This window comes from Gymnogyps californianus, chromosome 2 (assembly GCF_018139145.2).
Source record: "Gymnogyps californianus isolate 813 chromosome 2, ASM1813914v2, whole genome shotgun sequence".
NCBI classification, from domain to species: Eukaryota; Metazoa; Chordata; class Aves; order Accipitriformes; family Cathartidae; genus Gymnogyps; species Gymnogyps californianus.
Window position 1 is genome coordinate 115,186,380 of NC_059472.1, and position 25,301 is coordinate 115,211,680.

Here is a 25,301-nt window from a genome sequence, read left to right on the forward strand (position 1 = left end):
AAGAGTAAATTTTTCAAAATCACTTCAGATGCTGAGGATCACAAGTACCCCTGGTAGTCAGAGGGTTGCCAGCTCTGCCTTCACTTTGGTGCTTTTGGACACCTTCCCTGATGCTCTCAGACACTTGCACAGCTCAGCAAGGATGGCTGGTGAGTGGTTTAGTGTCCATGTCTTGAGGGGCTTTGGACAGCTGGCTTAGCCACTGGTTATCTGCTCTGATACCGAATTTTACATCCCTGTTCTCCTGTTGCTCAGTGTGTACAGGAGGCCATTAGGAAGGCAATAAAGGAATCCTGGGTGACACGTTTTTTCATTTTATTAATGTTGCAGAGTTTTCCTTTGTTAGCCAGAAAGAGCAGCTGAGTGTCTTTCTCAGTGACCAGGGAAAAGAAAAGCATGAACTGAGTAATACAGATAAATCAGACAAGATAGAGCTGTGGCTGGAGGACAGAGAAAAGTGCTCAGAAGGTACACCAGCAAAAATGACCAGGTATCAGGTGTGTTGTTTTTATCTCTGTAGCAGCAGTGGCAGCTTTCTTCTCCCCCTGTTGTGAACCGACAGCTCCATGCCCCTCCTGCTAAGACAGAAAGTAGCAGAATTGGTTTTTCACCTTCCGCTTTGAACTGCACCATTGCAGTTCTCATCTTTGTGACAGCATTATCAATTGAAGCACACAAATAACTTACAGCATGGAAAACTAGGCTGCAGATTTGGAGGGCATCAGGTACTGCACAATAACCGTCCATACACTTGCTGCTGTCCAGGAGCATCTCACTACATGAGAGCTTAAATCTCCCTGGTGTTCTTAGCACCCATGGAAAAGCATCGCTCCTTTGAGTATGTTGTTTATGTTTGGCCCAAAAAAAGGGGTATCTGCTGCTCTTCAGGTGGTAAGCCAAACACAGACTCATCTTTCTAAGAGAACTGCTGCAAAAATCACACATTATTCAAAAGCGATGCTGAGGGCAGTAGGAAGTGTGATGGCTATTTTGCCTTGCTTTGTTGCATGATTATATGCTATAGGGTTGTGCTTCATTTTGGTATGTAAAGGAACCGGCCTTTCAAGTACATTGTGAGAAGCAACTAGAGTCTGAGAAGAGTCTATTTGCCATTTTGTAAGTGAAAAAGCTGGCAATACCAATAGCTGGACAAAATAGTTGGTGTCCTGTTACCATTATGTATAGATTCATATAATGATGACATTGTTATGATGTCTAGCTGATCTTCACAAAGTATCCGAATACCTTTCAAGGCTAGATTGAGTAAAGTGACTATATTAATGAGCTGTCCCAGATTGTTTCTTACCACATCTCCTTACTCAAATGCAGAAACTTCTGCAGCACAGTATTTTATTTTGATAAGTTGTTGTGGTTGTTTTTAATAAATGTGCTGTTATGAATTTCTGTAAGAGGTAAGAGAGGCAATAGCTTGGGTAGAGAGATTGCACCAAATTTGCAGCTTTATGGTGGTTCTTAGTTCATGGTTCTTAGCCCCAGAGCCATCCCGGAGAGGGACCTTCTCAATCACTTTATCCTTATCTTAAAGAGTCTCTGGGAAGTGCAGTTGCTCATCATGATCTTCATTCTGAAACTGGAAGTAGCTGCTTTAAAAAACAAGGCTAGGGCTGTAGAGGATCTTGAAGAGAAGAAACAGGGTCCTGATCTTCTAAAGGAAGTTGGTGTTGAGGTAGAGGATCCTTTTGTAGCATGGGCTGCTACACATGCACACTGCCACCATCCATATCAGCTGGACCTCCCTGAACTTCATGTCCCAGAACTATGTGCAGCTGCTGTTCAGCCTTGGTGTGACACAGGTGTCACAAACAGAGATCAGACCATCATTGGGTCTGCCTTCCAGGCAGTCACAGCTGATGGGAGGTTTTACATCTCAATTTACATCGCAAGGTGACAAATATATTGGTGTGGATAAGTAGGGTGGCTTTACATGGGCCTGCCCAGTTTGATCTCTCCCAACCTTGCATCTCAGAAGCTGAGGCACCAGGCAGCCCTCAGCTTGGTGGTGGGAATGCTCACCTTCCTGCTGCATCCCGGCAGAAGCGAGTGATTGCAGGTGTGTTGTTTCTGCTGCAGGAGATGGCATGGGGCCTCCCAGCTCAAGCTGTGCATTTCTCAGAGCTTGCCTCTTTTCATTCACTGACCACCTACAGGGAAGGATAAACAGGTGAAGCAGTTTTTGGAAGAAAGGAAGAAGGGATTCATTCCAGGTATTTGGCTTCACAGTCAGGGTTATTTTGAGCATATAAGAAGGTGTTAGCGGTATAGTTGGCATTGTTTGAAGGAATTTTTGAGACCAATAGCTGTGAAATGATGAAAAGGTTGATGTAAATGTGGTTTATTTAGGAGAAAAGTACTTGTTGTCCTACAAAGAGCATTGCAATGACTTTATTTGCCATTCTGTGATGCCTTCCATGATGGAACAATTTGCTTAGTGGATGAGGAGAAAGCCACGGACATCACATACCTTGATTTTAGCAAGGCATTTGACATGGTCATCTTAATAACCTGTTGACGAGCTGGCAAGGTATGAACTGGACAGATGGACCACAAGATAGGTGGAGAACTGGCTAAAATTCTGAGCTGAAAGGGTGGTGGCTAATGGCTCAAAGTTGAACCAGCAGCTAGTCACAGGTGGAGTTCCTTGGGGGTCAATATTGGGCCTGATTCTATTCAATAGCTTTATAAAAAATGGGGAGGACAGGATTGAATGCACCCTCAGCAAGTTTGCAGATGACAACAAACTGGGAGGAGAGAGATGCTAAAAGGAAGAGCTACCAGAGAGACTGCAACAGGCTGGAAGATTAGGCCAACAAGAACTGCATGAGGTTTAACAAAGATAATTGTTAAATCCTGCACCTGGGACAGAGTAATCCCATGCAGCAGTGGCGGGGGGAGGGTGTGTCTGGGAGGTCTGACTGCCTGGGGTGCAGCCTCAATGTGTCCCAGCAGTGTGCCCTTACAGCAGTGAAAGGAAACCTTGTCGTGGGCTGCATCAGGAAGAGTACAGCCAGCAGGTCAAGGGTGTGATTATTCCACTCCACTTAGCACCTGTTAGGCCACACCTGGGATGTTGCGTCCAGGTTTGGTCTTCTGGTCCAAGACAGACAGGGAGTAATTCGGAGTGGCAAAATCTCCCTTGCTGGAAATATTCAAGGCTTGGTTTGATGGGACCCTGGATAACCCAGTCTAAGGCCCTGCTTTCAAGGGGAGGTTTGACCATAAAATCTCCAGAGGTCCCTGCCGACCTGGATGTTTTTATGATTCAACAGTCACAATAGACTCAAACTGGGATGTGCACATGGCTTTCTGCAGTGTCATGCAGAGATACCAAAACTAGCTCTGGAGGACCTAACTGAAGCGCTGAAAATACTACAGCCTCTAAGCCTGGAAAACTGGGATAAATTTGACTAGAGGAGTGTCACACCAACACAGATTTATCACGAACTACCTATTTAAAGCCAGCTTAGATATTTCTGCATAGCATTGCGTTCTGAATTGCACGCATACCTCAGACTCATATGGTAACTTGCATATCTTCTTTGGCCAATGCCATACAGAAAGACTACATGAATTCTACTCTTTTACCTCTAAAACAACATGTGCAGGCTGCTTCTGAATCTGAAACTAAAAAGTTCAGGGACAAAATACTTCAAAAAAAGCATAACAAAATATAATGCTGGAACCTCTCACCAGATTAATCGACTCCTTCCTAACCTAGAAGAGATCTCAGGTACACAGCTGAAATTAAGTTCATGTGAGGATAATCTTAGATGTGGGAACGGAATGAGCTCAGATGCCCAGTAACTTGTCTAGGGAAAACTGAATCTGCAAATTAGGTGGAGATAGCTTTTGATACAGAATTCATTATTTTATTGTCAGCTCACTGAACAGAGTGAAATCTTTCTTCTTAACTGAAATTAAGGGGAAAAGAGTTTTAGCCAAAGTAAAAGGCATAAGGAAAATCTGGAGTGGATACTCAAAAGGCATTGCTTTATCTGCACTTCTCATTGTGCTAATGGTACTTCACAGTGAATGGTGAGATCTCTCACTATGAGGGCTGTAGAAATCATCAAATCACTTCCAGTGATGGTCCTGATTCGATGGTGCAGAGAGAAAAGAAAGCTAGCAATGGGAATCTCTCCTCAGTGAGTTGATGCTTTTCATTTCCATTTCAGTAGCGCAATTAAACACATTAACTGTGTGTTTTATTTCCTTAGTCTCCCCAAATTCTTAACATGACTGATATCAACAGGAAAGCTATTTTGATGACATCTTTTCTGTGAAGATGTATTCGAATTAGTGCTTAATGTGCTAACTTGAGAACCAGAAGCAATAGGGCTAAAAAGGCATTTTGCTATGGCCAGTCTGACAAATCCTGTTGAGAAACTAAAGGGCATGTCACTGCCCTACTGTGGCTATTTTGCTTTGGGATCAGAGCTCATATCTGCACAGGGTATCTTCTACACCATGCACTGTTGTACCAACTTATGTTGGTGCTATTTTGGGCTTCTCTCCACCATGCTCCACTGACTCCAGGTGGATTTTACTAATTTTTTTTTTTCTGTACATCTACCATGTAGGGCTCATAATATCATACAGGAATGTCCTGTCAGTCTGTCTTCAGCTAAGAAGAGCTCATAAGAGCTGTGGTGAATAATGATGTAAAATATTTGGCACTTATGCTTTCCAGTGATCGGAAAGATGTACAGAACATCAGATAACCTGGATGAAATGAAAAGAAGGAAGTTACGCAGGGAAGCTAATTGATAGTTTATTGTTGCCAATTCTATTTTTTATAGACAGGTCTAAAGACCAACCAAGAATAGGGCCCCGGTGGCATGGTGTCCTGTGCAACACCACAGGGCACTCCAAAGCCAAATAAGCAGATTTGGACTGACAAAACAGCATTATGGCCACAAGCAGCATGGCCCAAGGTTTTCTGGGGAGTCCTGTGTCAACGAAATGGGGAGAGAGGCTAAGAGAAAGCAAGTTAGGAGGACGGTGGGACAAAGGGCAGGTGTGGGTACCCTACCCACAGCCCTGAACAGCAGCCCTTATGGTAGGTGTTTTTACAGCTGCTCCTGGCTGGACTCTCTAGCTGCATCCTTAAATGTTTCAGTTGAACTTCAAATAGGCAAAAGTCTTAAAAAATGCATCAGTAATGAGCTTATTCCTAACACAATTAGCTTCACACTTTGGCAAATGCACTGAAGATCTTAGTTTAACACAAATGTTTATCTTTAGCTCAGAACAGAAACCTCCAGATTTAACAGCAAAATGAACCATTTGAGACCAAACAATCTGATGTAACAGAGCACTTGCATGCATACAACACCTCATTCCATTATGCAGTCTTTAGCTGTGCTGATCAGGAAAGGCTCTTGCAAATCAATGTACTTTATGAATGCAGTGTGGAACAATTCCCTTGCAGTAAATTCCTCATTCTGAAAGAGATAGAAGGAACCCTGAATTCCTGTCTAACCCAACTGTAGTAGCGAAGTCATGTATTTCATTGTGCTTATGCTGAGGTAGGAAAGCATCTTCATTATCAGTCTAGCAGTACTGTTACTAAGCTTTGCTTTCTGTACTGCTCCTAGGCAGACATTCTTAGACTAATGCAGAGAGGTTTGTTCCTCTGCCGACACAGACAACATTTAGCATACTAAATTTCATAAATATCTGTATGTGTATATTCAGCATGAAAGTGATCATTAGTAAAACGATTTTTTCCACGCATCTGATGATAGAGTTTGTATTACCTCTGCAGTCAGAAGTCAAATGAAATAAACAATCTGAGAATAAAACAGTATTAGCAATTGCAGTAAATATTTTGAGGGTGAGTAGCAATAGACTTGTGCTGTAATCTTTTTAAAAAAATATTCTTCCTTACAACATGCTGCCTGCCTCAGCAGGCAATTAGTGAGAGGCTAGTACGAGGTTCAAACAAATTTTAGGATGAGCACTGTCTTTTCAGGTGAAGGGAAGGGCTTTTTCTTCTTGGAAAGGCATATATGCATATAGGATCAGCATGGTACCCCATATATGATTTCATTCTCTGCAGTCTAATGTCATCCTTATGGCAGGAGTAATGCATCTCCTTGTCAGTCAGCTCACCCCTCCATTTTTTTTTATCCTGGTGAGAACAAGCTCCGATAACGAGTGAATTGCCGTGCTGGATTCCTGATGAAAGGTGTATCTATGTCCTGAAAAACCTACTGGCATGTGACAGATGTGAACTAGTAAAGTCCTGCAGAACAAGATAATATTAAAGTTGGTGGTAAACTGTTGGAAATGTGCAGTTGTTAAAAATAAGTAAGGCATCTTCTCCAAAAGGTCCATTTAGACTGGGGTCTGCACAGATATCTTTTGTATGCAGTTCTGATTGCTCCTCCCGTCCTCAGTGACAAACACTGAGGCCAAAGCAGAGTGCCAGTAGAAAACAGAAGTAGGTATGGGGAAAGCTGGGCAAATTACTAGTGTTAGAACAGTTGTTTTCTAGATTTGTGATCCCTCCCACACACACTATTAAGAAGTACAGCAGATTTTGATGTGGATTTAGGTTTTGTCTTGTTTGCAATACTTCTCTGTTGAAAGATCTGGATTACGGTAAGAGTTTAATAGAAATTTGAGGTGGTTTTATTGATATGCTATACTTCAACATGGAATGAGGTGCGATTTTGGTGCTTCCAAAGGAGGGAAAGGTAGTGAGATAGACTGAAGGGGAAACAGACTTTCTCCATGCCACTCTGCCTCAGGTACTTTTAAGCAAATTTCTTTTGAGTAATAATGCCCAGGGATAGTAATTTGCAAAGTGGGTATTTTTTCCCCCTAAATTAGAAAAGGGAACTAGGAGGAGGCCACCAGATGTATTACCACTTTTCAGAGGAGCTTGAATGTATATCTCTGCTGTGCAAAGATGTGTGAAGCAAGGAATTGCAAGTCACATTTTGCTCCCTACACTTTTCCAAAATGTTCTTTCAGATGTGTCACAGGCAGTATTTCTTACTCATAGGACGCCTTACACCACCTGGGTGACAGCCACAAATCACAACTGCTTCAGAACCCAGATAGAGACATTTTAAGAAACCTATTATCTACAAAATGATTTTGGCTGTTATTGATACTGAACATTTTTCCTTTTGTAGTTAATTAATATCATTCTATTCAGGTGCTTGAAATAGTAAGGCATATTAGAAATATGAGTAAAAAATATAATTTTGTTGGTAGCAGCTAAAAGTTACTCACTCTAACTACATACTGTCTTTCAGCTATTAATATTAGCAGCTGATCTTTTACTTAATGATAAATTGCAATTAACCTGTCACAATTACAGCTTAATATTGGATCCAGCCAGTCTTACTAGGACCAGGCCCATAGCTGGCACTGGGAGGGACTCTGAGCAGATCTAGGCTTTGCGTAAGGAGCACAAGATATAGCGACGATGCTCTCCCTGTATCTCATCCTTTTACCTAGGAAGAAGACACTGCCCTTGCTTGAGGACACTGCTCTGACCCATCCTAAGAAAAGGCCTGAGGAACAGACGACCAACACTTGGTGTTGGTCAGCCCACAGGTACATATACTAAAACCATCTCTTTCACCGTCAAACATACATGGCAATATGGGATTTTTCCCTGTTTAGGAAAGGATAGATTATATCAGATCAGATGTCAAGAAACTGAACCTTGTTTAATCTGACCAGCCCCCTGATATCTCTACTGCAGGATTTTGGAAGGCGGTTTCAGAGGAACCTGTCTTCATGCCATAGGTGCAATTGGCTGCTTTATATTCAGGCACAAATCAAAGGGAAAATCGAAAAAGCAGGGCCTTGATCTGCTGTCCAGACTCAATCAATCAATCAGAGGTGTCATCGGTGAAACTGGAACTGGACAGTATTAAAATTATACACTAGAGAGGAGAATCAGGCTCATGGTTTACTGCAAGACTAACACACAACTATGGGACAATGCCTTGGCTGGTACAAACAGGCTTGTATTTATTAATATAAATGACATTTATGTGATGTATCTGAATATATGCAAAGAACAAAGAAGGCTAGAAACCAGCATAGAAGTAGTTTTTCAGTAATTCAAGTCCTGATTCTTTCATGAATGTAATAGGGAACAGGGTCTCGCTCTTCCAGTGTAGAAGAAAATTATACAATTAAGGAATACTTTGCTACCTCTGATAGAGTTTTCTGGCTGGCAGAAGTCTGACCAACTGTCCAGCAAAGCTGATTTATTCAGGTAACTGTCCCTCGCACTTTGGGACAAAACTCACCCTTAACAATCACAGGTTTAGAGACCCCTCTGGGGGCCTGATTCTCTGCTATCAATATCAGCTTGGTGTTTTCAGGAGTGTCACTCCAGCTTTCCCCTCAACTAACTACAAGAGTCAGGTTACCCACAGTGAATTTAAGGTGTTCAGATGGATCTTATTTTTTGCTTTCTGCCACTTACACAAGTGAAGGAGAGGAGCAGTTTTCCGGAAGACCCAGCCACCACACCTGCATACCTCCTACTACCCTGTATGGTCCACTGCTGAATTAACACTCCAAATTCTTGAGTCCTGGCGCAATAAATGTAGAAAACCAAAACACCTGGGTTGCCATGGTTATTCTGTGTACATCTCCATGTTCAAAACAGCTGAAAAATCACTAACAGCATGCATTATGCCTGAGCATAAAGGACACGGCTCTCTTTTCTCAAGGACCTTTCATGCAATCCAGAGTAAAGGAGCCTTGATGCTACTCAGATCTCAGGACAAGTAGTCCTTGAAATTTGGGCAGACTCTCAACTATTGTTAAACAGCCTTGGCCCATGAAACTGTTGCTATAATGCAAATTCAAACTAGGTGAAGGTCTGATCCAGGTGATACAATGGTACGGTACAAACCCAATATCATATTTCTTCTAGATTTTGGGGTGTCATGCTTTACGCCCAGCCGGCAACAAAGCACCACGTGGCCGCTCACGCAGTCCTCCCCACTGATGGGATGAGGAGGAGAAAATATAACGAAAGGCTCGTGAATGGAGACAAGGACAGGGAGGGATCACTCACCAATTATGGTCACAGGCAAAACAGACTCCACTTGGGGAAAAAAGAAATCAATTTAATTTGTTACCAATCAAATCAGAGTAGGATGATGAGAAATAGAACCATATCTTAAAACCACACCTTCCCCCCACCCCTCCCTTCTTCCCAGGCTCAGCTTTGCTCCCGATTCCTCTACCTCCTCCCCATCCAGCAGCGCAGGGGGGCGGGAATGGGGGTTATGGTCAGTTCATCACATGTTCTTTCTGCCGCTCCTTCCTCCTCAGGGGGAGGAGGACTCACACTCTTCCCCTGCTCCAGCGTGGGGTCCCTCCCATGGGGGTCAGCCCTCCATGAGCTTCTCCAACGCGAGTCCTTCCCACGGGCTGCAGTCCTCCATGAACTGCTCCAGCGTGGGCTTTCGCATGGAGTCGCAGCTTTCTTTGGGCCCAGCCACCTGCTCCGGCATGGGGTCCTCCACGGGCTGCAGGGGAATCTCTGCTCCGCCGTTAACCTCCGTGGGCTGCAGGGGGACAGCCTGCCATCTCACCACGGGCGGCAGGGGAACCTCTGCTCCAGCACACCTCCTTCCTCGCCTTCTTCACTGACCTCAGGGTCTGCATGGTTGTTTCTCTCACATCCCACTCCTCTCTCCCCTGCAGCTTTTTCAGCAGTCTTCTTCCCCTTCTCAAATACGCTATCCCAGAGGTGCTACCACCATTGCTGATGGGCTCAGCCTTGGCTAGAGGCGAGTCCGTCTTGGAGCCGGGGAAGCTTCTAGCAGCTTCTCACAGGAGCCACCCCTGTAGCCCCTCCCCTGCTACCAAAACCCTGCCACAGAAACCCAGCACATGGGGTATTGCTGAGACCATCAGCAATTACTTAAAACTTACAAAATACATGCATTGCTAGCACCTGTGTTTAAACACAGCTGGTGTGTGATGTTCTAAAATAATGACATTCTGCCACCAGCTCAGTACACTACCGGTGAAAATCTAAACATACCAGTCTGGAATCTATTCTTTGAACCACAGCGAGAGAAACATACTCCAGAGATTATACATGCTGTTGCTAAATCTTGGGAAAAATTGCATCGAATTAGCAGGGAAAATGAATTGCAATCATGTGTATTAAGCTTTCTATACCTATCTAGAGCTTGACGCTAACTACAGCTTAGAGGCGAACAAAGATAATGAGGATGTCTGTCCCAGACCATACTCTGGTATTTCAATATTTGTTTTAATCCTGGGTCAGTGCAAGGATTGAAGATTTGCAGAATGCAAGCATATGGAAAGAAATCAACCTGGAAAGCCCCATTTGTGATAACTGCTTGGGAAAACAACATTGTTATTTATCAACAATATTATATAACTTATATGTTACATAATTATTATATGTATCAACAATATATATCAACAATATTATACATATTAACATATATTAACTTATATTAGCTTATATATATCAACAATATTATATATCTTAAAAAACACATTCAGATGCTACCTGCAGGTCTTTAAGGTATCTTGGCTTTCTTCCCACTATTAATTGGGATGTATTTATTCTAGAACAAGACTTACAAGAAGCCAAGACAACATGACTGACTTGAGAAGGTCTGGGACTTGATTTAAGGATATCTTAGCTTTACATGTGGCTTTGCCACAGAGGTTTCAGCTTTTTAGCTGTAGCATGGGGAGAATGATATATATGCCTTTTAAAAGAGCTTTGAGATCAACTGCAGAAAGGTACTAGGTAAAAGCTAAGCATTATTATTATGATCACTTTTTAATATTATCTGAACAGCTCTTTAGCTGTTAGCCACTGTTAAAATTGCAAAATGCAAAAAGACGATCTCCATCGTATACCAGTGTGTTGTGAAGTACCACAGAACAGTGTCTCTTGGTTTTTTTTAACCAAATGTGAAGCAACAGGATGTAGTCAGTTAAAATGTTCTCATGTAAGATTATATGTAAATGTTGAATGTTAAACCGTTGCTTTCAAAACTATTATACTCAAATATAACTGTGTGTTCTAACAGAAATGAGTTAAGCCTGCAGGAGGGCAAAACTGACCTTGCACAGGCTCCTCAAAGAGCCTCAGTCCTGCAGTAAGACATCTTTTACCACACACACCACACAGCAACTATCGCTGCTGCTGAGCCTTCGATACTGACATGGCTAATGTTTTTTCAATAAAATCTCCTAGTTTCATTTTGCTAGCACCGTACAGGTGTAGCAATGGCACTGAGTCCCAAGATCCAGATGCTGAGCTACAATCTGGGCAGAAAGCAGGGCTGAGACATGGTCCTGGGCTTTAGGCTTTCATCCCTTACACTTTGACGTCTATACTTTAACCATATCCAAACCCACACTTAGTCAGTTACAATATAGATCATATTTTGCTCCTGTCCTACCCTGTTTTCTCAAAACACTCTTTCAAATGATCCCCTCCACTCTGGGGAATAACCTTCCCAAACGAGTGTCTTTGTGATCTGTGGGTCTTATATCTGTGTGTGGACTTTATCATTTTAGGCAGTAGAAGAATGCAACTGTTCAGAAATTGGAGGCTTTGAAGACCTCCTATGGCTAAGAAATAGCTGCAAATTAGGGGATCCTGTGACGCAACTAAAAATCTTCCCGAGGTTATGTGCCCTGCCCTCACATAGCTGAGGCTCATGGTTGTTGCTTCATCATAGGCTTAAAGAAGGAAGTAAGGCAATGACTCTTTAAAATATCAAGTGTTTTTCTTTTTGTTCTTAGAGCTTACATAAAATGAAGAGCCAAGTAAACAACACTTGAAGAGTGGAGAGAAACTCTAATCTGTAAGTATACACAGAATGAACAAAAGCCTTGGTTTGCAATGCTTTTAAAACAATGTTTGCAATTTTAGAAAAAAATTTATCCAATTGTCTAGTTGTTTTATTTTGAACACATTTTAAAGCTTTTCTGCACAACTGTTTTTGTCATTGTTATTTGTAATTTCCTAGTACAGGAAAACATTGCTTCATCCTTTTTCATATTGCTATCCTGTAGTTCTACACTGCCTCCTAAAATTGGGAGGCAATTCATTTTGTTTTCATCCATCTTTGTGTGTGTGTTTGATATCATCCAATCTCTGTAAAGACCAGAAGGGTAAGTTTGTTCTCTTTTATAAGATACAGCTAGGATGGTAAATAATTATTTTTAGGAAGGTTCCATGGTTTCAATTTTTGTGTAAAAACAGTGAAAATCTCAAACAAAAGAGGACTAACTCAACAGGTTTTTGCATCCCATTTGTTCTTCAATAGACTGGATTTAAACTAAAAAGTATCAGTATAATGATGACACAGCCTGTAAGACATGAGTCAATGAGCTAGTGAATGAGTTAGAGGAATCACTAAAAGCTGTTTGAAAAAAGTCAATATCTAAACGTAAACACACACTTTATATTTAATATATTTAATGTTTTCCTTTAAGCAGATGTTTATACTTCAAACTTCAGGTGTGTGTGGTTAATTTCAAATGAAGAGAATTCTGCAATTATCCTAGTGGCATAGCCTACATTACCATAACACAGCATGGAATTAGAGCAAATTGAAAAGCAATTACAATGCCCTCAACAGAAAGCATCTCTGAGACTAAATGAGGATGTTTGTGAAACAAATGCACATTTTAAACAGACTTTTGTTAAAAAATATTTGTATTTTACACTGCCTCCAACCTAGTCTAGTTCAATGCAGAAATGTCAGTTCTGACAAACACTCATTTTTCCATTGTATTAAGTCTGTCAAAAATAGAAATCTTTCATTTGAATTGGACTTTTTTCCCCTCCAAATTCAAATGAAACCTCTCAGTTGGGTGCATGCAGGCTGCAAATGTTTCTTCTGCAGAACCCAACTGTCAGAACACATGAAAATCTGTGTGAAGCCTGCCAGTCCCTCAGCAGACATATACGGGGGGATAAATTTTGCAAACACTTGTTATACAGAGAGTAGAGCTCACTTTTGGCAGAGATTGTAAGAGTGTCACTGTTTTTGACAAATGAGTTTTGTGGGGTTTTTTAATAAATTGATATAAGGTTGATGTAACATAATGGTGACTGATGAACCTGGTTGGGAAAATAGCAAGCAATGAAGGGAACAAGCCAGTGAAAGGCTGATCTGGATTGCCAAGTCAGGTGCAAACTAGCAACATACATTTTATCACTGCCAAATGCAAAGTTGTTTATCTAAGAACCAAATAGGAGCACAATGCTGATGGAGGCAGTTCAGTGAGGAGCCACAAGTATGACTGGGATGAAGAGAAAATAAGTATCTTCTGTCTCTTATCTCTACTTGTCTCCAGGTATCTATAGGGAAAGGCAAAATTTGACAAAGGGTTTTTAAATCTGAAGGCAAAACCAGAAGCCCATATTATGCCTGGAAGCTGTGGTTGTACAAATTCTGGAAATATGGTTCACCATTCTTTTTCTTTAAACAGTAGGATAATTAACGGTAAGATAAAAGAGAAACAAGTTCCTGAAGGTTGGAATGAATATTCTTTTACAGGGAAAATTTTGACAGACACTGAATCCTTTTCGTTAATGACATGTTCTGGCCTGGAAAGAGCAGTTCAGGGAATTCCTGTGGACTGTGCGGCACAGAAAGTCACAGGAAATGAATGTGATAGCATTATCCACACTGATAACTGATGAATCTTGAATGCACGAGAATCTTTTTGCTGATCGTATTTCTGAAAGAACCCAGCATCTGGCCTCTTGGCAATCTATCTCTTGTCAAACTAAAACACAGCCATTTTGGCAATTGTCCCCAAGCCCTTGGCACCAGCAGATGTCTCTTTAGCTGCTATGGCATTCAAATGAAGTGGTTGCCCATCATTGCCTCATGGCTGTTCAAAGCACATGTCCAGCAGAAATTTAACCAAGTGATTGAGAGGCTTAACACAGAGGAAGACCAAACCTTGCTCCAAAACTTGAGCAATATTACTGAACTGGCAGTAGCTAGAGGGGGTAGGAAGGCACGGAAACAAGAACACCTCCTTGAGGAGAAACTCTCTGCCTTTGAATGCACAATGAGGTAAGTCCTCTCTGTCCTCCTCTTCCGTTCTTACAGATGTCAAGAGCTAACAATGTGCATGAAGGGAAGCCACCTGGGTGAGGCAAAGCTGTGAAGTACCATCCTGAAGAAGCTCCTTGGTGCTTCAGACATTGTTTGGGGCCAGGGGGTGTGTGGGGAGGAGGCAAGAAGGGATGAGACTGAACTGTAACTCTGTGACCAGGGTACAGCCACTCTGTAAAATGCAAGGTAATGATAAGATAGTTTAAAAAGCTAGTTTTAAGCAAGATGGGTTCAGTACTGAAGCAATGCTGTTACAGCTGGCACGAGCTTACACCAGCTGACACTGGCAAGAGGCTAAGCAGCATGGGGGAAGACCATTACTTAGATAGCTTGATACCACTCTCAGTGGTCTCTTCAGTTGTTCCTTCTCTGCTGTGAGATATTTTCCAGCTCTTGGAGACTTCTATAGCTCATGTTTCCAGTAAGGTTCAATATATAGCCTTATGTCATATAATTAATTAGTCTCTTGTAAGACCTGCATTCATTCTCATTCCATGTATCTGCTGTTAAATTCTGGCCAAAAGACTTGTTAGTTGTATTTCAGGTCAGTAGGTTATAGCTATGTGAATGTCAGTACAATAGGAAACCTCATTTCACCAGAAAGCAGTGTTTCCTCTGTGAAACATACCTTGTGTCATGCTATACTTTGTATTCATCACGCAATGATATTTCAGTGGGATGCCTGTAGTATTGGGGAGCTGATAATCTCATATCATAGCTGCCGGTAGCTTTTTTTTTGAAGATTAATGAAAATGAGATTTCCTGCAGAATCTTACAATGAAGGGATTTAGCAATGACCACAAAACTCTGCAGAAACCTGCATTTCAGTGTCTAGGTTGCTTGTTTGCAGACAGAAATAGGTCTCTTGCTGTCCCCTTAATAGGAATGTCTGAGGAAAATATCAGTTATCTGACTTCTATTTATCTGTTCCTTACTGCCTTCAGTTCAAGTTTCACTTCCAGGCTCCAAATGGTGACCGCGAGGGGTCCTTACTCTCCAAGTGCAGCCTTGCTGCTGGGGCTGCTCACACCAACACGCATTTCCAGCATGTTGCCTTTAGGGCTGTGGCACTTTTAAAACTTTAAATATGCATTTTAAATTAAAATAGTGCGATAATGCCACTTTTTAGAGACACCTTTTCGAATTAAAGCTTGACAACTTGGAGAAACTGATGAACAGCTATTGCTAATCCCTTCTGGCTTGCACGGTTGTGAGGCTGAAACGCAACGTCTCAGAAACGAGAACAGAACTGGAAGGAACTTGCATGGTTTCTGATGCAAGAGCTGCAGTGTGCTAATCAGCAACACCTTTGAGAAAAAGCTCTTTCATTGCAACCCATTTTACTTCTCATAATGCACTGGAATTAGTTGTCCACGTAACTCTGAAATGCAGTTTCAAACAGAAAAGGTCAGTAAGTGCCAACAACCAACACATCAATTTGAGATACAGCAGTTATATTTATGTTGATTACAATAAAATATCTGGAGTCTTAGATGCGTTGGGATAGCTAGAGAATAATTGACTTTTCGATGTATAAAGAGATCTTGATTACTGTAGGGGCAAATGCTTAGAAATATTGCTAAGAAACAACAAAAAATATGAGATGCATCACAGATATTCATTCCCCACTGCGAGCAAAACCAGTTTATAAAACTGTTATAGGTATTTCCTCTTTTCCACGAAAGAGAGAACTGCTAAAGAACTTTTTTCCCCTCCCAGCTTCTGGCAGTATGTGCTACCTAAAAATGAAAGTAAGCTGAAACACTACTCGTACAAAGAGGTAGAGGAACTACTTTGTGAAGTTAACAACATTGTAGTATTAAAAGAAAAATTGCAAAAACTGACTCAGGAGAAAACCCCCTCTTGTGTTGTGGGATTCACTGGTGAAATGGATGACATACCAGAGTCAGTTTTAAATTATAGTTCAGGTAGCAGTAGCAGTACAACTGGGATAGTACAGAGCCCAGCACTGTTCAGTTTTCCCCACTTCTTTTCTGTGACTGTAGTGTGGACAACCTCTTGATACTTTCATAGATGCAAACATGCTTCAGGATAACACCCTGCCTGAACTCTTCCCCTCCCACACGATCTTGTAGTACTTAAAAATCCTACCAGAAGTTACATTTAGAATTATAAGAATTATATTTAATCTCTCTTTGAAACAGAAATATCTTAAAAATTTATAGCATACTTATTAAACTTGCTGTTAACTTTCATCTAGCCTCAGCTCGGGCCAGGCAGCCTTCTTTGCACTAACCCAGGATGTCCTTTCCTAACGTTTTCTAACAGCCCATTTTGTAACACCCGGTTACCACATATTAGATGTGAAATGGCCCTGAGCACCAGGACAGCACTGCCCACGCTACTCGGTCTGGCAGGATCTGAGCACGATCTCCATGGAGCCTGGGTATCCATGGTATTTAATCCCTTACTTGGATAAACTGTCCATGGAGAAGAAGGAGTTGACTGTAATGTGTGCAAAACTCAACTCTCAGTAACAAACAAAATTTGTAGCTTTGATAGAATAACATATGGTTATTATCTGGCTCTGGGAAGGGCAGATTTGTGTTGCAAATAAACAAATTGATGAATGAGTGGCAGAATTTGAACAATATTTGTGATCTTCACTGCAAAAGCATGCAGATGCTCAGAAGAGAGGAGAACTAACAACACAGATTGCTCAAAACCACCACAATCATGTAATTTCTCTGAGGATCTCTTCTTCCCACATATTACTAACTCATGCTTGTTTTTAAGGGTATGGCTAGCAATGTCTTAAGGACTAGAGCAGCTTCTCCGCCCAACCTTCTCAGCGATTTTCTCTAGGCTGGAGGATGTTTGGATAAAACTACTGGTTACAGCTTGTGCCAGCTGTGAGATTCCAGGATTATCCCTCAAGCAAGATCCAGGGGGAAAGCTCTGCTGGCTTTTCAGGTGGGCCCTCTCATTCCTATCTTATCTTAGTCTTTATGTATTCTTTCATTTCTAGAATATGTACAAGGAAGATTTCAGGAACATGATTGAAGAGAATAGGAACAGCAGTGACTCCTCCTCTGCCTTCACTCACACCAACACCATGAGTGCCATACTGATTACTGCCTACTCAGTTGCCTTTGCTGGAGGTGGGATCGGGTCCATCACAATGTCGTTTGTGCTGGTCAAGATGAACACTCTGTCCGTGACCACTACAGCCATCATTAACCTGGTTGTTGTGCACAGCCTCCTCCTCTTCACGGTGCCCTTCCGCCTGCACTACTATGTCAACAAGAAGTGGGTATTCAAGATGGCATTTTGCAAAATGGTGAGTGCAATGGTGCACATCCACATGTACCTGACCTTCCTATTCTATGTGATCACGCTGGTGATCCGGTGGCTCATCTTCTTTCAATGGAAGGACAAGGTGGAGTTTTACAGGAAGCTGCACGCCATTGCGGCAAGCACTGCCGTGTGGGTCTTTGTCATGGTCTTTGTTGTGCCAGTCTTGTTCTTTGAGTATGGACGCTCAGGCTCATACAATGATACAACATGCTTTAAGTTCCACAAAGAACTACAGCAGGAGAGCGTGAAATCCCTGAACTACACCATAATTGTAGCTGTCGCCTGCATTACTTGTGTCCTCTTGGGCCTGCAGATTTTCATCCTGGTAAAAGTGGCGAGAAGACTTTCCACCTCCCTCTGGTCACACCAAGAGTTCTGGGCCCAGGTGAAAAACTTGATTTTCATCTGCGTCATCATAATTTGCTTCCTTCCCTATCACCTCTTCAGGGCCTACTACATACAGCATGTGAATGATTTTGAGCAGTTAGAAAGCTACAATGAAGTTTTTTTGAGTCTGACTGCCCTCAGCTGTCTGGACCTGCTGTCGTTCGTGCTGAGTGGAAGCCGCCTCTTCAAGCAAAAGGTGGGCGTGCTCCGCAGCAGGTTGTCTTGCTGCTAGCGTCAACCTCCTGCAGCGTACGCGGACCTGGACCGGCAGAGCACGGTGCTGTACAGGCATAGCAAAACCCCTCCTCAGCAAGTCAGGGTGGGCCTTGGAAACAGCGCAACACACTCGCGCAGGGCTCTGCACACCTGCTCCCCGAAATAATGGGGTGAACCACCTCCAGTGTCTCAGCTGGTAAACTGGAAGGTTACCTCTGGGTACTACTTCACGGTACTACCTAGTGAATTGCGGATGCACCTGGAGGAGACGGAGGAAAGGGCATGGGCTCTTCTGTCTTACTGTTTTTACATCAAGGTTTGTGAAGTCAAAGGCACTAGGAGGAGACTCAAGAGAATTTGCAAAATATGTAGAAACACAAATAGAAAAGCAGGTTTTTACGGAATAAGGCACAGATTTTTGAAGTGTAAAGATCCATATAATTTTCCACATACATTTCTTATTTATTCCCCACAAGCTCTCATAAAATATCAGGTAAGCTATTGTTCCTCCTGAGTAGGTCTGTTTCTTCACTGTAAAGGCAAGTGTAACTTTCTAAGTGAATTGAACAATTAAACCAACTCTTTAAAAACAAACCAGCAATAAATAGTTATTTCTTAAAATATTTTCTCAAAATCACCTTTGGGAGATGGTATCACTGCAGCAGAAAAGAGTTTTGTTCTCTTTCCCACATTATGAAAATGTCTCTAGCAACAAAAATTACACATTGTTACTGAAATGAACATTGTAAATTCAAACAAAAGCCTGTATTTTTATTTACAGAATTGTTCAATTTAAAAAAATATTTAACAGTGAGGATCGTTTTATTTAGATCATTCAGACAGCAGTTGTCTTCTCTTAAAAAGTTAAATATCTTAGGTCTCCAAGGTAACAATGATTTTTTTATCTTATGCTGATTTTGTGCAATTCTGAAGTTTATAACTAATTACTTGCAGTATATTTAGCTTGAAGTAATTTCTATAAATTTAGTACCCTAAATCAAATAACAATTGGTTGATCTTGCTGTACCTGTACAATTTTACTGCTATGCTCATTGCTTTTGGTCCCACCAAGATGGTTACTTTATAGGATCCCATCTCTTCTATAGTCTTTCTTCCCTGTCTTCCTTCTTGCTTCAAGCTCCTCTATATCTCTCGGGACGTGTGATCATGAGAAAGTATTTTCCGGTCAGAGTCTGAGTAATGCTATATAACACCAAAAGTTGGACATCACTGAAGTTCATAACACAAGTGAGATGCGGGGGTGCTCACATAGACCACCCTTGGCAAATAGCCTGGATCACAACATCTGTTAAGATAGATAGAAATATGAGAGCTTGCAGTGTGTGTGGATCTGAGAAAAAACTGTCCAAGAAGGCGTTTGCCCCAAAAGGATCATGATAAAGAGGAAGATGACTACCAGCCAGATTCAACAGTAGTCAGGGAACTACGGAGACTTTCATAACATGGAAGGAGTCAACTTGAATGTGTAGTTCACTACTATTTAATTATGTGTCATTAAGAAACCAATAAACTGCTCTGATCCAGATTTGTTTTAAAACTACACAAACTAATTAGTTTTTCCTTGTGGTGGGACAGAAGATGGAAAATGGCACAACATTTTTGTTTCCTTCTATAGCAACATTGTTGGTGGAAGAAAATACCTTGCATGTGTTCTGTATGCACTGCATACCTTTTTAACACTATACTATAACCCTTCTGTCATAACAAAGTTGTTAACAAACAAAATGACTATATGCTGAAAAAGTTAAGCAAGTCCTTCCTGCAAATATGCATATAAATGAAAAGCATTTTGTATCTGAATTTGGCAAGACGTTCAAAAAATAAAACATGTTTACAAACAGTACCTCCTGACCATACAGCTTAACCAATCTTGTTCATGTATGTGTTAAAATCACAAGTTGTTTAATTCTTGTAAAAATGTACACATTCGCAATACCCTACACCATAGCATTACAAAAAATACTAGATAGTGGGTTTTTTTCCAAATAAAAATTGATGCTAATGATGTTAATTCTAACTCAGGATGATAATGAGCAGAATTAGGGGGTCATAATTCCATGCTTTAAATTGGTGATATTACTCAGCACCAAGTCATGCTTTTTATGGGACTGTCTATGCAAACTTCACATGTGCCACTTGTCTTGCTTTGTGAGTGTTAGTGTCTGGCAGAGAAAGCCTGCCTCCGCCCTGAGGGAAGGAAGTCTCGGTTAACACTGGCAGGAATTGCCCTGCCAGGTGATGACAGAGGTGATGCTTCCAGCAAGGGTGCTGACAGGGCTTGCAGGGAGGACCCATTGCTGCTCCCTCCAGCCTCCCCCTGCTTTGCCCCTCACCAGCTTCTTGCTCTCTCCCACCCTCCCGGGCACCCTCCCTGCTCACTTCCCCCAGGAGGGCTGAGGAGGGGTGGAGGTGCTGCCAGGCAATGCCACAGAAGGAGAAGAGTCTGAATAACTCCTGAAAATGAAAGCGTAGACAAGGCCAGAGCAGGATCGGAAATGTAGCCAAGTGGCTCCTATGACCGGCGATGGCAGAGGCAGTGATGGGGAACTGCTGGCATGCGGGAGACAATCTGTAGAGGAAGGGGGAATTTCCAGTTACCATCATCTGCTTGGTCAGAGGCACCATGGGCTTAAAAGAGACCCTGATTTTGCTGACTGGATCATGGAGGATAGTTCCGGATTAGAAAACAACTACATGGGAACACAAAAAGCTGTATTACGGCAGGACGTAGAGGGGATAGGACCTGGAGAATGTGACAGGGGATGAGGATAGGAGAGCAGAATATCAGCATGTTTCTGCCACACAGCAGCAAGATAACATAGACTGTGTCTCTGGCCTTCATCTCATGTTGCTTATTGAACCCTTAAAGTTGCCAAAAAGTGGCACTCTCACTGACGGGAGCAAACTTGCCCTCCGCCACTCCTTGTTCCCATTCCCGTATTGCTCTTTCCATAGGGTTGGGATTCTTCTGCAGAATGGCTTTCAGCTGCATCAGTTCCCTCTCTAGCTCACCAGGGAGTCATGGAAAATTGAGTCAATGCAAGGATAAATACAGCAAGACTGCTTTTTGCAGCAATGCTGATTTGGGGCATTTATCAGACTGTAATCTTACTTGTCTAATTCCCCTTAGGATCCAGATCTTTTCCTTCCAGGCAGTTTTCCACAGATCCACATCACCTGACATTTCCATTTTCATGTGCTCCCAAGGACCAGGGTGCCTTAGACTAGAGGTGCTGGTAGGGGAAGGAGGGACCTCCACAGCTGCAGGCCAGGAAAGGTGTTTCAGGCACTCGATGCTCTCTTCAGGGATGGGGCGAGATGGGCATGGCAACCATCGAAGGCGGCAGGGGCAGCAGTTCCTGAACAGAGACCTCAATGGATTTGCAGGACTGAACATTTCTGAGCCATAAAGTCACTCATTTCTACTGTTCTCAGAGAAATAGGACTTCGTGTGCACTTTCCCTGTATGTAAACCCTATGGCTAGGACTTGATTGGAAACAAGGGCTGGTTTCAAAAGCCAAGGGGTCATTAATAAAACACCAGCCTGAAGTCCCAGACAGAAACTTCAGAAAATCAAACTAAACTTTCTAGTACTCAGTGAGGTAATTTTCCCCACTTGCAAACAGCTGCTTAATAAGCCAGATTTTTGTTGAAAAGAAAGATACCAATAAAGATAATATACAGTATCCATTCCCTGAAACATAACTGTAAGTAATATATAGTCCTCTTTCCTCTGGTGAGGCAGCAGACAGGCTGGCTGGCTGCTTTCACTCTCAACCAGTAACACTTCCCTCTCTCCCAGTAACACCTCCAGTTTGGGAGTGCCTGGCTGGTTTTGCTCTTTGGCTCTGGTAGCTGTGCCCTCAATGAATTATGTGCCGCCCGTGCGTGGCTGGGCCTCACCTGACTCTGAGGTCTTGCTAATGGAAACAGTGCAAGTCCCATAGCTGGGAAGGGTGACACACAACCAACTGGGGGCTCAGCTATCAAATCCACAGGCAACCCCATCCATAGCAGGGTCATGGTCAGGAAAGGCCACATGCCGAATGCCAACAGACGAGGCAAGACAGCTGTTAGCACAGAAATTTAATAGCATCTCCAAATGCTTCATCTGAACCTGGGAAGCAAGACCCTGCCTTGGGCTCGGCAGGGGCTGCACGCTAAGGGAAGGAGACTCATGGAAAAGAGCTCACAGCCTCTCATCTCTTTTAGAGGTCTACAGCATGGAGAAACACAACAGCCTGCCTATGGCTGAGGGGGGAGGCATATACTAGTGGTAGCACCATGATCTCTAATAGAGACATGTAAGAATTGTAGATAGGACTTTGTCTTCCCAGCGCTTTTCCTCAGCAGATGTGAGACCTCACAGAGACTCCACTAATCAGGTGCTACAAAAGCATGGGAGAAAATAAGAAAATAAGAAAGGGCAGCACAGACTGTATCTGCATTGATGAAAAATCCTGTGGTGGACAACCTTGAATCATACCCTTGGAGAGAAGGAGAGCCTCATCAGTCTGGGGGCTGCATGCAGAGAAACACAAATGGGTGCGAACTCCACGTACATGGAGACAGACCGCAGTTCCTGTCCTCTGCTGCAGAAGGAGCAGCTGAATCAGGATCTGCTCAAGACACGAAACGTGTCCATATGCTAGAAATAGCATCACGAAGTTTCACATAATGAAAAGCAGTTTGTAAGTTAAATTCATCTTGCAAGAAAAAAACTATCTCTACAGTAAACTGGCCTTCAGAAGTTTAAACCCAAACAGCAGACAATCTGTATATATTGTAATGATACTGTGAAAGCGGCTATTTTGAAAAAAAAAAAAAAAAAAGATTGGAAATTTGCAGTTCTTTAATGAAATGACTGTTTCAGCCACATAAAATGACTGGTTTTAGGCATTTCAGAAAATAATGGCCATTTTATTACACCACTGGACTGCATTTTTTACTTGGTCGTCACCTGAAATGCCTAATGGTTTCCAGCATTTCACAAAATGTGAACTATTGTCACTATTATTCTAGTGGGGAAGGTCAGGTGTTTCAAATATCAATCCAATGGAACAAAGAATTAAAAACAGCTGCAAATTTTACAAAGTAAAGTTGACCTCACAAGAGTCTTTATTTTAGAAAATATATAGTTTGCTCTGTGATATACTGTGGTTTTGAACAGTTTGGGAAAGAAAATGAAATAAAACAGCTCTTTCTGTTGTCTTTTAAGCTAATAAATTCAAAAAGCTAGAGATTAGACATTTTGCATAATACCTGCCTACTATTTTCTGTCATTTTGCAAAATAACTGGAAGTCATTTTGAGAAATCGCTGAAGATTTTAGTCATGTTACGAAATGACTGGTTTCACAATATGACTGTAGCATACGTCAGAAATTGGTGCAAGAGCAGTTGTATGTAAAAGGAGGGAGTTGGATCAGATTTCTCTACTTGCTAAGTAATCATTCCTGAAGATGCCTCAGGACTTTGAAGTTAAATTTAGAGAAGAACTATACAAAAAGTATAAGAAATGCTCCAAGTACATGATCCCAAAGGCAGAGTATTGTGCAACTATTGCTGAAATAAAGAAGACAAAACAGAATCCCAAGTCAAAGTCAAGACATGAATACTATCTGCTTACAAAGTAAGTATGGAGAACCTACTCTTTCTGGTTTTTTAACTCTTAAGTGTATACATCGCTGCTTTCCCCATTTAGATACACAGCATTATTGCTAATAAACTGCTTGCTATTTCCCTCATTTCAGATATGAAATTCTACAATGTGGAGACACCGAGAAGCTGATTAAGAGGAGGCAGACAAAAGAGGAATCTCCCAAATGTTATGTGAGCATCAAGGATACGTGTGATATCATCAAAAAAGCGCATATGGCTACTGGCCACAGTGGCCGCAGCCATGTCACAAGACACTTGTCATCTAAGTACGCAAACATCATCAGAGATGCTGTTGAACACTTCAAATCCTTCTGCGTAGTGTGCCAAGAAAAAAGAAGGCACCACTTGGAACGGTTTACTGGCTGGTCTGTTCTGAACAAGGAGCACTTAGCACAGGGACAAACTGACTTTAACAATATGCAGTCCATGTGTCTAGGAAGCTTGAAGTAGATAATGGTGTACCAGGACTACATCACCAAATTTTGTGTTCTCCATCCACTTACGTCAAAAAAAGCAGCTGAGATGGCTCTACAGCTTCCTGACATCTTTCTTACTTTTGGAGCCCCTGTTGTATTGCAGGGTCACGATGGAACAGATTTCATTACTCAAGTCATGCAAGAACTAAAGTATTTGTGGCTTCAGCTCAGCTTGGTGCGTGGAAAACCAGGAGACTCTCAAAGCCAAGAACTAGCAGAGCGTCCAAACAGCAATATTACGGAGATCCTCATGGAGTGGATGGCAGACAATAATTCGTGGGACTGGTCTATGGGAATATGCTTTGTGCAGTTTGCTAAGAATTCAGCTCACCACTCGGGAATGAACTGTGCACCATACTCAGCTCTGTTTAGAACAGATCTCAGGTGTGGGCTCACCTCAACCTCTCTTCCATTGGATATCATCAGCTGCCTAACGACTGAGGAGGACCTGGTCTCTGTGCTGACCACCCCTGCTGCATCACCTGTTCCCACACCCCATGAAGCTCCAGAGGACCCCACCGGTACTGCCACTAGAGCTGAGGCTGCAACAGAGCCTGCACCTGGGTCTCCATCAGATGAAATTCGCCCACAACCTTGGAAGCCTCCACCCACACAGACCGTGCAGACACGTAGCCTTTTGCCACCAGAGTCCATGGCCAGTGAACAACCAGACTCCAAAGCTGACCTCTGTTTTCACCAGCAGGATGAAGGAGCGTGGAGAGACCAGGCTGGCCAGGTAGAATGACGTGGGTTGACATCTGAGATGAGAAGGCACGGCCCAGTCAACATCCAGCTGGCAACAATGGAGGCAATGTGACTGTCTCCAAGACGGACCAGCAAGCAAGTTGACTGAAATGTTACAGGGCAAAACGAAAGCATCAACAGCCCTTGTCACCATTGTCTCAATCATGAAAATAATTGTGAGCTCAGTGGGAAAAAATGCTGCTTTATGTCTTCTACTCAAGCTTACATTTTGAGCTTACATTTCTTTTAAGGAATTTACATGTGCAAATTAATGTATCAAGTTATTTTTCCAAAATTAACTTAAAAAATTTATTTTCTCACTTTAAAAAGTGAGA

General features: G+C 42.3%; 1 protein-coding gene across 1 annotated transcript; it reads left to right on the forward strand.

The window, feature by feature from the left end:
• The first annotated feature begins 15,530 nt into the window (after positions 1-15,530).
• LOC127013781 (probable G-protein coupled receptor 141) lies at positions 15,531-18,081 on the forward strand. Its single transcript, XM_050892801.1, has 2 exons — positions 15,531-15,551; positions 17,134-18,081. The coding sequence occupies exons 1-2, from the start codon at positions 15,531-15,533 to the stop codon at positions 18,079-18,081; spliced, it is 969 nt and encodes a 322-aa protein (XP_050748758.1).
• Positions 18,082-25,301: the final 7,220 nt, after the last annotated feature.